Genomic DNA, 17,540 nt, shown 5'->3' with positions numbered 1-17,540 from the left:
ATTGTACAATAATGTCTTTATGTATAAGTTTCTGCTGAATGACTGATTACCACTTTTCATGGTATATTCTGGACAGACTGTTCCTTGCTAATAGAAGCAGTCTCGGGCATTGATCACATGATCTCAGCAAAGATCTTTCCAGGGACATGGCAAGGGAATGGGCAAAAGAATAAGGTTATGGTGTGATCAACTTGGAGGCTACACAGAGTGGGTAAGAAAGGGGCATGCACCCTTCTCACAGCTCTTCCTACTTCTTACCAATGCTGTTGAATAAGGGTTAAAGTGATGCCACAACAGACCACCTGTTTAGTTTTAGTGCCATTTGTATCTTCTAATTGTCCCATATTTTTTAGGTGTGCTGATTGGTTATCTAATCAGTGAGAGTGTGAAATTTTAAGGTTCTGAGCTGATCTTTGAAGCCATTAAGTATAACAGCACATACAAAGTGTTGGGTTCTGGTCAAAGTTTCAGCGGTAGTAGCCACTTAATTTTGAGATGTCATTTATCATTTTGACTGTCACTATTCCAGTTCTATTATCTACACTCCTTTTGCTGAGATCTAAATTTATGCAATTCAGATACCTGTGGTGAAGATATAAATTTTATGAATGTGTAGAACAAGACAAACAAATGGATATCTTAAAATAAATAATGTTTCCCAGCCAGTTAAGCCTTAAGAACCAAGTCTAAGAACTCTGTTGACACTCTGGTTACTGAGGAATTTTGGGAGATTGGCAGTTAACTGTCTGCAGTTGTGTCTCCACTAAGGTATCTACCAGGCTCTGGTGGAGAGTCCCTTCACATGGCTGTTACTGATGATCCTAATTAAACTCAATCAGTTTCAAAAGCAAGACAAATGGGTCTGTGAAAGGAAATTGTAGAGAGGAGAGTAATTATAGGGATAGAAGGATATTAAAGAGGGTATGAGTTATAGTTATCAAAATGCATTTTAAAAGACTAAATTCAATAAAAAAGACATAAGTTTCTTTTTTGTGTTCTGAGCATTTACTCAAATAAAGGAAAAGCCAATAGCAACAGCAATAACAACAGGATAGCCTTTCAGTTTTGTTTGAGATTTATTGCATCATTTAGAGAAATGTTGCTTCTGATTGACATGATTCCCCAAAGAGGTACAGAATGATGGAAATCTTGGCTCCTATGGGAAAGGGAAATTACACAAACATAAGTATTCTGTTGAGGCTCATGCTGATTTTAATATAAGCATATAATTCGACATATACACTCACAACAGAGAAAAGCCTAAGGATTATTTAAGTGCTGTCCTACTGAGATGACATCTACACATACAGAATACAGGCTTCTCAAAATTTGGGTCTATAATAACCCACCCTGAGAAAGGTCCATCCAAATCTGGGAAAGCTAAGAAAGAACAACACACTTTATAGAGAACTGAAAACATGGCATCCCTTTGGTGTTTCCCTGCTTTCCCCCAAATAAGACAGACCTAGAAACCTGAATGACAATCAGTTATATACTCTTCAGTTGTCCTTACACAAACTTTCCATACTGTACACTGATGTGGGATTCCCCTCTGTATGCTGTGAATATATTTTGTTACCATTTTTAATAAAGAAGCTGCTTTGGCCTGTGGCAGGGAAGAATATAGCAAGGTGGGAAGTCCCAGAAAAGATAGAGGAGGAAAGAAGGTGGAGTCAGGCAGACTCCATGCAACTGCTAAAAGAGAAAGATGCTAGAACCTTACCAGTAAGCCACATTTAGGTGGACATACACAGATTAATAGAAATGGGTTCAATTAAGATGCAAGAGCTAGCTAGGAATACAACTAAGACATTGGTCAAACAGTATTGTAATTAATATAGTTTCTGTGTGATTATTCAAGTCTTGGTGGCTGGAAATTGAGAGGACAGTCTCCATTTACAGTACACACACACAGACAGACACATAGAAGACAGGAAAGAGAGAGGGAGAGAAGAGGAGAGGAGGAGAGGAGAGGAGAGGAGAGGAGAGGAGAGGAGAGAAGAGAAGAGAAGAGAAGAGAAGAGAAGAGAAGAGAAGAGAAGAGAAGAGAAGAGAAATGTACAAAGAAATGTACAGCATACTTATTTTATTGTCCTGGGAAAAGGAAGAAACGTTTTGTCAAAGTCACCCTTTCAGTGGTGGGCATCTGTAAACTAAATCCTGGTTGATCAAATGAAAATCGAACCTAAAAGAGAAAGGGAAATTTACAGCCATTATTTTCAGAGACTAGAATCTTGACTTGAGATGGAAAAATAACTACATTGACTATAATGACAAGAAATAATAACTCAAGGCATTTGTAAGAACCACAGCTATCAGAATAGTCTCCCAGATGAGTTGTAAGTGCTTTTGCTGGAATTGACAAATATAACAGATACAGGGGTATTAAATTCTCTTCCATTTTCCACTAATGACAGGATAGGGGTTAATATAAATGATTATTTCTTGAGGCTTGTGAGCATAAAACCGTGGCACCATGTAGGGATTGTTGACTAATCAAAAAAATAATAATAGTAATACTCTTTGGAAAGAATGACATTATTACAAGACAAATATGTCCAGAGCTCTCCTACTGGCAGCAGCCCAAGACCACAGAAGTAGAGTTGAAAAAGCATCTGAGTCCTACCTTTCTGAAAATATCCTCCAAGTCACAAGAGCAAGCATATTCTTTCATATGTTTGATGAGTTCCATAATGAAAACAGAGCCCTTGGAAGGATGTCTCCAAGAAACATTATCTGTGAATAATGTATATTCAAAATCTTATGACAGACCTTACTCTGAATACAGCTCTCTATAGCCTTCCACTCTAACTGGACACTTTATATAATGTCCATATTTTATCCTATAAACTGTCTTCCATTTTTTAAATTTATATATATAAAATTTAATGAATACCTTTTCTCTCTTCCTCAAGGTGGTTGCTATATACCATGCAGATTTTCAAATGGTAGAGTTACTGATATTAAGGAGGTGAAAGCTAATATTGAGCCAGGCCCTGGATTGATAAGTTTTGGAAAATAAGTATCTGAGTATTTTTGTCCAAGATGCCCTGTAATGGGTCTGATTCAAGACTGTTGTACATTTTAAAATTAAATTGTTCTTAATTAGACATTTTCAGTAATTATTTTTTACCAAAAAAGAGATATTTGAGCAATAGATAATCAAACCACAAATATTTGAGCTAGGTAAAGGAAATGAGTGAGGAGTAGAAACAGGAATCTGCAAGGACTTTGACAGTGAAGAGAGTAAAAGGCCAGATTTTTTACCCAAAGGCCCTACACTGTGATTGGGGTTTACACTGGCAAATTTTATCTAGGTATAGTAACTGGTGTACAAAATTTTTATAGTCTGAACCATTTACAAAGAATAGTGAAGACAGCAAAAGAAAGAGATACAGAAACCAGCAGGTCAGGTGGCAAGTATGGAAAGGCTTGAAGAGACTCTTTCTCATCATTTTGAGTCATTTTGCAATTTTAATGATTCACTGCCTATATCAGGTCTGTCTCCATAAAAAATGGTATAATACAATGCAATGTGGTATCAGTGGTTTACTACTTGGTATATTTACAAAGATGATTCTCCATCTGCCTGAATTTATAAGTAAGCAATCATTCAGCAAAGCCCTATGATCCCAGAATCTATCAATATCCATGATGTTTTGTCATTAGAAAATGATGTAGTGAGATACACATTGGGCTTGGTACACCCAGTGTAGGAGTGGACTATATCTGGAGGTTGTGACCATAGTCAATAATATAATCTGTAATCCATTTGATCAGAGGCAGAGCCTTAAGGGTGTAGTTCAGTAAAAGAATATAGTCTTCTAGAAATGCAAAATTCAGGAAATGAAAGGCTGAAATGAGTTTTATTTAAGCCTTAACATAGTAAGTAATGAGTAGGATTAGAAATTAAAACCTTGATAATAGGAAAACTTAATGCTAGATTTTTCAGGAGTAGTTCAATATTTCACACTTATCTTCTTATTCAGTCTTTGTTACAATAGCAGTATATTTGCAAATATTGGTGAGAAATTAAAAAAAATCTCAGCAAGATGAAACAAACAGACTTAATATAAGATGTTACAAATGGAAGTGTCAGGATGTAGCATATGTTTGAATTATGTATGAATATCTGCTTTTATGTATAAAACGCTCTCATACTAAGTTTATTTAGCCTCCAATATGTAGCATAGGGTAGCTGGTCTGTGTGCTATCAGGAGGATGTCCTGTGCTCACTTTCTCAAATACTCATACCAACATTGGAATTTCAGGTGCTTGAGCAGCTTGAACTCTGAGGATTTGAGTTCCTGTGCTCAGTTTTCCTGTCTCCATGCCTCAGTCATCAAGATTCTGGAAATACTTGATGCTGGTGCACATTGGTGTCTTGACTAATCCCAATGATGTGAACCTTTCAGATTCTAATGAACTTTAGGGTTCATATTCATGTGTTTATTTTTCTGTTATCCTTCATAGTTCTAGGAAAAAATTATGCACCATGGAAGAGATTACTAATTCATCAAACATTGAATGTATATTTTGTCTGTGTGGAACGGGGGTTGAATATGAAGTTTTTAAGTGAGCATTAAATGTCTTATGTAATATTAAATATGGTGTTCCTCTTTCTAACAGTAAACCTGACAAAGTCCATAGGCATAAAAAATCTTTACTTGGTGTTGAAGAGCAGAAAGTGATAAAATCTTTTTCTATATGGGCTTTCTTAATGCCGTCATCTTCCAAATCCGCATCCACTAAGAATTTCCTTCCAGTGTCTCCTACTGAATCTTTTACCAACACCACTCCTCGGTTCTCTGGAAAGACAAAATTGGTTTTATGTTACTAACAATTTTCAAGGGAATTATTGTTTCCTTAAAATTTTATTAAACTATTTGTAAAATTATTATTCTATGTATATATATGAATATGAATACATACACATGCATATATATGTGAGTGTGAATATATATGTAAATATATACATGTGTATACAATATTTGTTATAGGCCATGTTTCTATCAATCTTTTCTCTTTTAGTTTTTAAATAGATTCTAATAACGCCCAAATATTAATATGTTTGTGTGATTGTTGATAGTGATATTTCTAGTGGAAAAGGAAGCAATTTGAAATACAATCTACAAAGTGCATAATTAACTGAGTAATAAAAGATGTTTGATATTTAGACATCAAACATGAAAAACTGGCAAGTGCTGTCTGTATATAAATTGCAAAGTCAGACTGTGAGCGTCCTATTATTTAAACCATCATCTGCACTCACCCCCACGGCAGGCCTGAATGATGATAACTTTGGGCTTGTCTTTCAGGCTTGGACACTTCAACGTGTTCATCATTCCAAAAATAGTATCTAGTTTTAAAATATCTGCTTCTTTATCAGAGTGTGATTTGCCACATATTCCTTCCTGGATACCGTGGGACATGAATACAAGGAAAGTACTGTCAGAAGTCTTGTGCTCTGGGCGGTCAGCAAATTCCTTTACTGCATTAATCATCGCCTGTAAGAAAGCAGACCAGTGATTTTCAATGAACTACCATTATACTGTGGGATTTCATTTTAAGCAGTCAAGGGGGTTCATGAATAATTCCATGAAAATAGTGACATGGAAAAGAAACTTTCTAATTCTCGATTTTATGAAAATCAAACTATAAAGATTATAGGAAGTCATCCTGAGATCATTGAACTGGTTGAAATATTTTCCAATTGGATGTTACAGGAGACTTTGGCTAAAGCATTGTAATTATTGGCAGGCATATGTAATATTTAGTGGTTCCTCACAAAAAGATATCATCATTACAAACTAGCAAGAGTGTACGTTTTCTGACACTGTACAATGTTTTCTGGCATTATCTAGGGATATGAAAAACATGAATATTGTTTCCATATAGATTCAATGCAATCCCCATCAAAATCCCATCAAAATTCTTCACTGCCCTTGAGAAGACAATAATCAACTTTATATGGAAAAACAAAAAACCCAGGATAGCCAAAACAATCTTATACAATAAAGGATTGTCTGGAGGCATTACCATCCCTGACTTAAAACTCTATTACAGAGCTACAGTATTGAAAACAGCTTGGTATTGGCATAAAAACAGAGAAGTCGACCAATGGAATCGAATAGAAGACCTGAACTTTAACCCACAAACCTATGAACACCTGATTTTCGATAAAGGAGCTAAAAGTATACAATGGAAAAAAGAGAGCATCTTCAACAAATTGTGCTGGCAAAACTGGATGTCAGTCTGTAGAAGAATGAAAATAGATCCATGTCTATCACCATGTACAAAACTTAAGTCCAAATGGATTAAAGACCTCAATATCAGTCCGAACACACTGAACCTGATAGAAGAGAAAGTGGGAAGTATTCTACAACACATGGGCACAGGAGACCACTTCCTACGTATAACCCCAGCAGCACAGACATTAAGGGCCTCATTGAATAAATGGGACCTCCTGAAACTGAGAAGCTTCTGTAAAGCAAAGGACACTGTCACTAAGACAGAAAGGCAACCCACTGACTGGGAGAAGATCTTCACCAACCCCGCAACTGACAAAGGTCTGATCTCCAAAATATATAAAGAACTCAAGTAACTAGACCGTAAAAGGTTAATCAACCCAATTATAAAATGGGGCAATGAGCTGATCAGAGAATTCTCAACAGAAGAAATTCAAATGGTCAAAAGACACTTAAGGTCATGCTCAACTTCCTTAGCGATCAGGGAAATGCAAATCAAGACAACTTTAAGATATCATCTTACACCTGTCAGAATGGCTAAAATCAAAAACACCAATGATAGCCTTTGCTGGAGAGGTTGTGGAGAAAGGGGTACACTCATCCATTGCTTGTGGGACTGCAAACTTGTGCAACCACTTTGGAAAGCAGTGTGGCGGTTTCTCAGGAAATTCGGGATCAACCTACCCCTGGACCCAGCATATTTTGAGAAATCTTACCAGAGCTGTGAGATTTTCTTTCTCCTTCACAGTATATCCCAGACCCTGCAGCAGCAACCTCATTTCTCTGAGGTCCACATCAGCTCCATTCCTCCTAGGAAGATGGTCAAACTCTGTGTTGCAGATTATGAGAGCAAGACGCGTACGAGTGAACCTATCCATTGTTGGATAAATCTGAAGGAAGGGCAGATTCAATGAACAGCTTTGTTTAATTCAATATCTACTTTATATGCTTATGATAGTTCACAATTCCCTCTGCTTAATCCTTTCAAAAAATCAACCTTGTGATGAAAAGATTATGGATAAAAATAGAATGAGTCTTAATTCAAGAGCACTAAGGAATTTATGAATACCTAGGTAGTTTCTAAACATCTACTCCTAATTTTGAAAATGAAATTTTGAAAAGCAAAGCTAGGCATCCCTAAATTATAAAACTAATTCCTCTGATTTCTTGATTCTAGACATAATATTGATGCATACTTGACTAAATTTCTTAATCTCTAAAATGGGTCATTTTGAAGGTTAACAGCTTTTTTTTTTTAATGTAAGGTATACAGAGTAATACTTGACTCACAGTAAACATCTAATGTTAGGCACTTATTTTGCTGTTGCTATTATTGTATACCAAGGAATTGGGCCAGATTTTTAAAACTTCAAATAAACCTGATATTCTAGGAGGTAGAGAACTTTTATGTAAAGTAGAGTGACTCTTCAAATCTGGGAAACACTGCAATGAACATGGCTGTGGCAAAGAATCACCACCCTTTGGAATGGAATCAGTATTCCTCAACTTGCTCTATCCCAGATTCTGGGCACAGCACCTCTGGATAATTTTTTTCCCAAATCTTTTGAGCACTTTCTGGGGAGCATAACTTGAGGTTCCCACTTGGTACCAGAAATGTGTCACCTTCTTTGTTCTGTTCTTCCTTTATTTCTGTAAGAGACAAAAAAATGCCAAAATGTATTGAAGCCTGAAGCCTGGTGGTCTCACTTCAAGTCTTTTCTAGCCTTATCGATGTGTGAAGACAGCTGAGTAAAACCCTGCGGTCATTTCCACACTGTAGAATGAGATACAAACTACTATTAATGGACACATGGCAAGCCAGAGATCTCCAGTAGTATGATCTGCAATCTATCCTAGGATTGGTATTTTGTTAAATATTTTATATAAAAACTAAAAAAGCATGGACTATTAGATCATTTCTCATTTATTTTAGAAAATATTTGAAGCTTAGGATGAAATTGTAGGCAGAGGGCAGTAGGAAAGATATATTATTTAATCTCACTGAAAATTATAAAAATATGTTTACCTATTTTTTTAACTTATGCACTATAGTAGGCATCACTTGAAGTACTTTTAAAAAATGATCTTCTGTCCTCTCCCCCAGCATCCCTTTCTACTGTATGTGCAAATTAATCAAAGGAGAAACAATATTGAATGTATTTACTAGAATGAAAAGGAAGTAGAACTAAGTGCTAAAATTAATGTGCTAATTTTATGAATTTATATCACTCACTATTGACAGCACAGATATATGAAGGAGTATTTTCACAATAGATTTTGTGAACTTCTGGGACTCCTGCTAGATCCCAAATTTAATATCTTCAGACCATGTGATGGACTTCTACATAATTTGATGTATACTTGTTATATTTACAAGGTAGAAATGATTTATTAATGTATTAGAGAAGAGAATCAAAGCAATTAAAATAAGGAGATTTTGATTAATTTTAAAGGGCATTTAGATAATTGCATGTTTAGCACATTGGGCCAACTTATCAAAATGTGTTGGTTGTAGAATAGAATACAAACTACTTTGAATGAACATACTGGAAAATATGAAAAAATGCTCATTAATTGGTAAAAGATGTCTTGTTTTTGAACAAATAAGTGTAAATCAACAACAAGTTAAACAGATATTTATTCATATTGGAGATATTTTAAAGTAATTGAATAAAGTACTCAGTTATAATGTAATGTCGCACCACATGAAATATGTAATAAAGCATGGGATTAATCATCATGAATAGATCCCTTAGAATAACTGAGTTTTCCTTTTAATACTTGTCCTTCTGATTTGGGATAAAGCATTGTTTTCTGGATGAGATTATTTCCGAACTATGGTGGAAAAACCTCTCTTGTAACATGCAATGCTCTTTAAGAAAGACGTGAGCTTATTCAAAATTAACATTACCAACAACGAATCTGGTGTGCTGATGCATCAGCATTCACAAGGTGAAGGTGCCATTTAAGTAAAGGCCACTGAAATAGTAATGTGGTTTTTGTCATTTGATACATAAATATTTCCTGTGGTAGCTCTAATATTCTAAAAATTAAGCTTATTTTTGTTTTCTTCCAGGATTGGTTGATTGTACACTCACAGAATCTGTACTCAGAGTTCTATAGGTGCATCCACCCTGCACCACAAACTTGTCCTTGTTACCAACAATCCAGAATATAGTCTGTCTGAATGATCACTTGTAGCCAATAGAAGATACAAATGTGTTTGGTTTGTGACACATCTGAGTTGGGTTTGCAAAGTCTCCCACAAACTTCTCACATTCTTTCCAATGTCTGTCACAGGAAGGCTATAAGCACAGTCCTGTTAGTGCCTTCTGTTGTAGGTGTGTAAGACACAGAATGAAATATCTCTGGCAAGGAAAAGAGCTGCATTCTCTCTCATTGAGAATGCCTTATATAATCTTCATGAATAAGGAACAACCTTCTATTATGGAAGAACCAATATGAATATTGACTTTCTTACTGAATTCCTTGTTATCTAAATAAGGGTTTTTATTACTATACCTAAGATGTTGGTATCTTTAATTCAGTGGTAAAAATAGTTTAAAAGTGATATTTATACAATATTTAATCGTTCAAGTTGATTTCAAAAGAAGTATTATTTGCCATGCTTACTATTCTTGAAGATTTTGTAGAGCAATGTCAAGAGTACAATTGACATGTGATAGCTATTTCTATAACGATCAAGAAATTATAGCTAACATAGATAACTGTAGAGACAGTAATGATTGGCAACTACTGCAAGCTACAAATTAAAGGTGTATAATAAAGTGGCAGAGGCCTTGAGAGGGGCACTCATTAAAATTTAGCTACACATTAAAAGAGGTAGGAGAGAAAATGAAATACTAAGCATGCTTTGATATTCACATTTTAACAACTGCTCATGATGACAACTATAGCTAAGAAAGGGAAAACTGAAAAGGATTAGGATAGGACTGTCAAGTTTACCTTTGGAGGTGTTTAGAAATATAAGTCCAGAGGAGGTAGGAATATGTGCACTAGGCACTTGAATAAGGTTTAATACCCAACTACACAGTTAAGACTTGAGATACAAAGCCAGAAAATTTTACTATAAATATAGGTGATGAAGCCATGAGAACTGCTTTGCATGAACAAGGTATGTAGAGAACAGGATGAAGAATATCATAGAATTGATGCTTGGAAGTTAGTTATTAACTAGTTATCAGTTAGTCAAATCCCTTCAACCTAGGTTTACCCCATGAAGAATATAGCCAAAAGTATTTGTGATTAAAGGGTGTCATTCCTTTGTGAATATGTATACCTGAGGAAGAAGAATGTCCTCCCTGGATATCATCTGTACTAACAGTATTTGCAGCTGGTGTACCTGAAGAGAAAAAAGGAAATTAATTCATCATTACAAGGTGATACTTGGTTATACAGCATGTTTGGGACCAATGGCAGGTACACGAGACCAGGGAGAAGAAATAGGAGTAACAGAGATAAGAGACATATAATAGGGTCACTGACACAAAAGTGGGACTCTGGTGTCTGAAGAGAGGGAGTTATATTCAAACTACATAGGAAATATGTGAACTAGACATTGGTAATAAAAAGATATTGATTCTCAACGTAGTTTGAGATGAAGGCTCTTACCTGATAGAAGCTCCAGAACTCCTGCTAGGTAGCTGTCCTCTTTACAAATGTAAGTGAGTAGAATTTGGCTTGCCTGGGGACCTTTCCTTATGACAGTATCACACAGGTCCCTTGCTTTGTCCATAACAGTAGCATTTACAAATTTTATTCTCTCCATCTCTTCCTGGTTTAGGACTTTCTTCTCCAAGAGTTCATCCAGCAAGCCATTTATTGTTCCTTCACTCACTGACTTGGTGAACTGCCTCCTCTTTACTCTGAGGATGTTGTCTGTTTAAGGTACAAACATTTCTCAAGTCAAGAAAACAACCACATGTTCCTTTCCTGTCAAAAATAGCTTGGCCCCTTTCAGAACTAAAAAGTAAAATATCTCTTTCACATATGTCTCTTACCCCTTTCTTTTTGCTATCTCTGCTCTCTATTTTCCCTCAACATTACACAAGAGCATAGGGGGAGACACAAGTAACAAGTTACTGTCTTTCTGTTAGAACTCAGAAAGCATAAACCTCATCCTGCTTCCTCGTGTTCTCAAATCAGATTAATAAAACAAAGGCGATACAACATTCTCCTTTGTAGCCTGTATCTCAGTCACTCATCTGGTTGTGTCAGTCAGACTAGAGTCATGCAATAGTTAAGATTATAATAGGACTGGAGAAACAAGTACACTAGCATTTCCTTCTGGCCCTGGCCTTCACTGTCTGTGGCTTTAAGAATCTTCTGTGCAGATTTCTTCCACACAGTCTTCCCCCTTCCCAAGATTCAGCTCACTTAATCCGCAGAAGCTAATGACAGCTTCCAGAAAAACCACCCCTTTTCCAAATGACTTATTTACAACTTATCTCCTTTATTAACAGGGACAACTCACCAGCCATGGCGTTTCTCTCCTAGCCTGTGCAGCTACTGAAACTGAAAGTTCCTTTCTACCAGGGCGTGTATGCAGATTGCGAAATAACCGCTCTTCCTGTGTGCTTCTGCTTCTTTCCCTCATTAATTTACCCTTCTGGAGCTCAGATTTGTCAAGGAGGAAACCTGGGAAATAATCTTTGCAGAACACTTCGAATGGCCCCTGGCAGGAAAGGGGAATGTGATAGTCTTTAACAAAACAGTGAGCTGGGACAAAGCAACAAGTGGGGGAGGGAGGTTAGATCTGAGGCATCCACAGGGGATGAGAAAAGAACGGGGGTGAAGGGAAAGCTCCCACAGGTGTTTCTGCTGCAGCTCAGTATGAGAGTGGGAGATTAGAGCTGGGAAAACAGTGGGAAGACAAGACCTGAAGGCAATTTACCTGAGAGGCCCAAGAGCTCTGAGGATTAGCAGGGGTGCCTGCTGGTGTTGGGGCTAGAATGAAGCCAGGAGTGGAGGAAGAGAGGTTGGGAGGGGAAGGTCTGTGGGGTCCATGGGAAATGTGGGAAGGGCAGTGGTACAGAGAAGGGAGGCTGCGACTGGAGTTCTCTTGCAGAGACAGGCAGGGGCTGCCTGGGACTGAATGTGGTGGGGAAGAGAGAATGATGAAGGTCTTCAGTGCACTTGTCTGTTTCCTGGCCTACTAGGCTGGTGGTGTGTTCACAGGGAATGCCTACTGGTGTTGGGGGCTGGGATAATAACATGAGTCTTAGAAAGGAAGCTTGGGGGAAAAGACCTTTGTGATTGGTTACAGATGAGGACAGTGGACAAGTAGATGGTGGCAGGTGTTCTGGTTCAGGGCTGGAGATGAGACAGGGGCTTGGATCAAGCAACAAAGAGCAGGGCTTGTGTTGTCATAAAAATCACAGCTCTCAACTAAAAAGTAAAGAGATATTTTATCCTGAAGCCATTTTTTGGACATAGGAGCACAGGTATTTCTAGGTTCCCCAAATTCGAAGCTCCAACGTGGAAGCAGTTTCATGATGTTTTTCTAGTTTTAGGGAACCAAACAAGTCCTAAACCCAGGCAAGTTTACAACGCCTTGGTGAGTACAGCAGACACAATGAGATGGGGAATGCTTTGCTCTAGTCCTAAAATCTTCCCCAGTGATGACCTTAGCTTTGTGATGGTGAAATCTCATGATTTCCTGAGTTAATAGCTTCTAAGTTTTTTATTTATTTTTACTACATGTTAGTTCAGATACAGAGTTGGGCAAGGAAAGGCCGTTCAGAAGACCAAAATTAGCACAAAATAAAGTTATTAGCCTCTGATCCTACAAAATTCCAATCTTTTCACAGTATAGAAATTCCAATTGGTCCATCAGTCTCTGCAGACACAGAAGGTTCTTTCCGGAGATTTTTCTCTTTTATGATTTTTGTAAGATCCCTGGTGGGCCCACAGAGCAGCTCCCGGGGGCAGGTGCTGGGTCCTGAGCAGTGGGGCCCAGGCTGCTGGGTCCCAAGAGCCACCAGCCCTGGGCTGGTTCCAGAAAGCCCGAGATTGTGAGCAGGCGGCGCGTAGAAGGCACATGGGCAGACATATAGTACAGAATAGAATTGTATATTTATTACTACTTAGAGGAGAGAGGAAGAAAGAGAAGAAGAGGAGAGAGACAGAGAATAGCCTATGGCCTGAGAGAGAGAGAGCACGCGTGGGTGCCAAGAGGAGACAGTGAGAATCTAAGATGGTGGGAGGAGGGCAGGGGTTCCTGAGAGTGGGCATGGCTTGTCTCTTAAAGAGACGAAAACCATAACATTCCCAGCTCTTTTTTATATTAAAAAGCAGGAGATTAGACACCACAGTTTGACAGAATTGGGGCAGTGGATTCTCAAAACTACTTCCAGCTTATTTGTGGGTGTCATCTATGGGGGGGGAACCTGAGAAGGCTGGGTGTTGACCACATCCTGGCATAACTGGTCTCTTTGCTCCTGACCAGTATCTGTGGCATGGGAATATCTGGTGTCTCTTATCCTGTTTAAGGTATTGGCAGAACAAAGAACAAAGTTAAATTAATGGAAAAAATTTTTTTTGGACAAGGGAATTGAAGGGGTATCTGACCTGTTTAAGGTGGATTCTTTAATTTGGCTCCCTGGAACTCACAAGAATTCCTTGGTTTTGTGAAAACAGAAATTTTAGACACACAATGATGGTGGCATATTTTTGTACAATGAAAAGTATTTTTTAAGACTATGGAAGGACCCAAAAGGCTGAAAACTGGAAAAAAAAACTGCACCATGCCATGGCTAGAATTTTCAAAAAGCCGGGGAGCTGGTTGCTATTCAGAGCCAAAATTGTGAAAACCCAAGAAACAGTGGTGGCACCCAAGGCCTATAAGGCAATGTCTTCCAGCAGTATAGGCAGAGTGGAAATCAGCACGAACACCCAGGACTCGTGGACGAGGACCACGAGTGGGCTATTATGGCCTAGCTGGATCTGGTCGGGTGACCCAGAAATCAGAGAGGCTGGGGCTGCTCTGAATGGCAGTTATGACTAGAGAAGAAAAAAAAGGAAAGAGAAGAAATGAAAACAATAGATAAATAAACTGGGGGACCCTGGGTCCTCAGTCAAATGCACTGTACAGGGAGTGTGCAGTGCTAACACATGGGTGGACTGACCCAAGGGTCAGTCCAAACATGATTCTGGTAAAGGGGAGCAACCATAGCAGAATGGGGGGGGACTCACCAATTGAAGCCGGGAAGCCAGTGGTGGGAGTGGAAAAAGAACCCCATTCAGGATCCTGACTCTGGCAGAGGAGTTTTGGGCAGGAGCGCCTATCCGAGTCGCATGGCACCAATTTTATGATTTTTGGAAGATCCCAGGTGGGCCTACAGAGCACTTCCAGAGAGCCAAATTAAAGGATCCACCTTAAACAGTGACCAATCCCAAGCAGTGGGTGCCGGGCTGGTGGGTCCAGAGAACCACCAGCTTCAGGCTGGTCCCAGCGAACCCCGGGGGCTATGAGCAGGCGGCAGGTAGAAGGCACATGGGCAGACACATCGTACAGAATAGAATTAGATATTTATTACTTAGAGGAGATAGGAAGAAAGAGAAGGAGAGAGACAGAGAAGGGCCCAAGAGAGATACACGTGTGCACCAAGAGGGGACAGTGAGAATCTAAGATGGTGGGAGGAGGGCAGAGGTCGCCGGGAGTGGGCATGGCTTGTCTCTTAAAGAGACAAAAACCATAACATTCTCCACATCCATATACAGTTTCTTTTTGGGAACTTTCCTTTATACTTGCAATTAGATGATTTCCTTCTTGGCTTCTTTTGTTTCTTTTTGTTTGTTTGTTTTTGTTTTATTTTTTTTTGTGATGTACATAGTCAAGGAATATATGCTTCTTTTAACATCTTTAAAGGAGAAAGGAATGGCTTTCAGTTAAGCTTATTGCTTCCCTATTATCAACCATAACTGCAACCATATGACAGAAGCTTTAATAGAGACATATGTACTTCCCATTCACATTAGAAACTACACTAGAGTGAGGAAGAGAGACATCTGGAAAATGAACTTCATTGAGCTCTTTTATGGGGGAAACAATGGAAATTTAGAATGTAGGCATCTAGAATCAAGTGGTAACTAGAAGGTTGGTGCATACTTGAGAAAAGAAACAAACAATGTGCCATAGCTTGGATTGTGACTTGGGCTGTTGTATTGCCTAGTTTAATGTCAACTTGAAAAAAGCTAGAATCATTAGAGACAATAAAACTTTAATTGAAAAAATGTCTCCATGTGTTTTTGTGTAGAAAAGCCTGTGGAGTCTTTTCTTTATTAGTGCTCATTGTGGGATGACTCAGCCATTTGTGAGTGGTGTCATCCCTGGGCTGATGGTCCTGGATTCAATGAGAAATAATTTGAACAGGCCATGAGGTGAAAGCCAGTAAGCAGTATTCCCCCATTACTTCTTCATCAGCTTCTGCATCCACATTCCAATCCTGTTTGAATTTTTGTTCTCTATTCCCTCAGTGATAGATTGGTACCTGGAAGTATAAGCTTAAAAAAAAAGCTGTATCTCCCCAAGATGTTTTTGTCATGGTGTTTGATCTTATCAATAAAACCCTGAGACAGGTGTCAACAGAGAAAGAGACATTCTACGTTAATTAAAAACGTGTATATATAATTTTGCATACAGAGTGTTGCCCTCGGTAAAATTGGTAAAATGTAGAAGAAAAATATTTGGAGGATGATGACAAGTTTAGCTTTGGGCATATTCAGTTTAATGTGATTTAAAATACAGGGCTCAACTAAGAGAAGCTTACAAAGCAACAAAAGCATCATATGAGAAATTGATGAAAGGTGATACAACCTGCAGATTAGAGTACTCAACATACTAATTCAGTGAACAGTTCAGAGAATTTTTCTTTATCTTCTTCTTTCAATTGCTGTTGTTATTGATTGACACGGTCACATTACACATCTCTAGTTGGCCTGGAACTCACATACAGAGCACACTAGTAGCAAACCAATGGAGATCTGCCTGCCTCTGCCTTCCAAACAAAATATTAAGATTAAGTTCCTTGTTACCATACCCAACTCAGAGAATATTTCTGAGTGGGCTTTAGAAATGGAACATCAATCTCAGCCTCACTAGCTGGTCAGAAGGCAAGCCGTTCGTTGGCAGGCTACTTAATCCCCACATAAGATCCTGTAAATTACAAGTCACATTTCATCCCTAAGCCAACCCATCCCCTGTGACCTCAGTGGATCCCTGAAACACAGACACCAGTACTGATTAGACCAAGAGATGAGTGAATGACCTTCCAGCTGGACAGACCAGCCTCTAGGTCCTAAACCCTGGGCTAACCCTGTACCCCTCCCCTGCCTATCACAGCCACACTAGCTTGTCAGCAGACAAGGGACCTGTAGGTAGGTTGCTCCTCCACCACCCCTATATGACCCTATATACTATGAATGCCACTCTGTCCCCTAAACTTACCTATCCCACGTGACCTCAGCAGCTCCCTTATACACAGACACCCCTGCACTGATTGGACCAAGAGGCACAGACACTGTCTGCACTGATTGGAGGAAGAGATGGGTAGATACCAGTTCAAGAACACATTCAAAAACCTAAAGAACAATATGGTCATGTCAGAACCTAGTGGTTCTGCAACAGGAAGACCTGAACATACATATGTAGACAAAAGAAAAGAAAATGACCTTTAAAATAACTAGAAAAAATAAACATCCTGAGTGAGGTAAACCAGAATCAAATACAACACAGTATGTACTCACTCACAAGTAAATACTAGATGTAAAGCAAAGGATAACCAGACTATAATCCACAGCTCCAGAGAAGCTGGTTAACAAGGAGGATCCTAAGAGGGACACAAATAGATTTCCCTCAGAAGGAGAAATAGATGAGATATCCTGGGCAAACTGGGGGCAAAGAGGTATGGTAGAGGGGAAGGAATGGGAAGTGAGAACTTGAGGGAATGGGATCGTTGAGTTGGGAGAGGAACAAAGAGGGAGAACAATAAAGGAGATCTCTTGATAGAGGGAGCAATTATGGGATTAGGGAGAAGCCTGGTACCAGGGAATCTCCCAGGAATCCACAAGGATGACCCCAACTAAGATTCCTAGCAATAGCAGAGAAGGCCTTATTTGGCCTTCTCCTGTAGTCTGATTGGAGAATACAACTGTCATCATAGAACCTTCATCCAGAAACTTGTGGAACCATATGCAAAGATCTACAGCCAAGCACCAGGTTGAGCTCTGGGAATCCAGTCAAACAGAGGGAGGAGGGATTATATGAGAAGG

The 17,540-nt window shown here is 38.7% G+C and overlaps 1 protein-coding gene across 1 annotated transcript; it reads right to left on the bottom strand.

Annotated features, from left to right (window-relative positions):
• Window positions 1-1,068: 1,068 nt before the first annotated feature.
• On the bottom strand, window positions 1,069-11,794 carry Casp1 (caspase 1). The gene is made up of 10 exons (XM_057767307.1): window positions 11,743-11,794; window positions 10,881-11,147; window positions 10,549-10,611; window positions 7,786-7,898; window positions 6,965-7,138; window positions 5,273-5,507; window positions 4,668-4,808; window positions 2,627-2,736; window positions 2,082-2,185; window positions 1,069-1,156 (listed from the first exon to the last, which is right to left on the bottom strand). Exons 1-9 carry the CDS (start codon window positions 11,747-11,749, stop codon window positions 2,087-2,089), a joined length of 1,209 nt encoding a protein of 402 aa, XP_057623290.1. The 5' UTR covers window positions 11,750-11,794; the 3' UTR covers window positions 1,069-1,156; window positions 2,082-2,086.
• Window positions 11,795-17,540: the final 5,746 nt, after the last annotated feature.

The sequence above is a fragment of the Chionomys nivalis genome, chromosome 4, assembly GCF_950005125.1.
Source record: "Chionomys nivalis chromosome 4, mChiNiv1.1, whole genome shotgun sequence".
Taxonomy (NCBI): domain Eukaryota; kingdom Metazoa; phylum Chordata; class Mammalia; order Rodentia; family Cricetidae; genus Chionomys; species Chionomys nivalis.
Note: the sequence above shows the minus strand (reverse complement) of the source record. Positions and strands in the feature narration are given on the sequence as shown.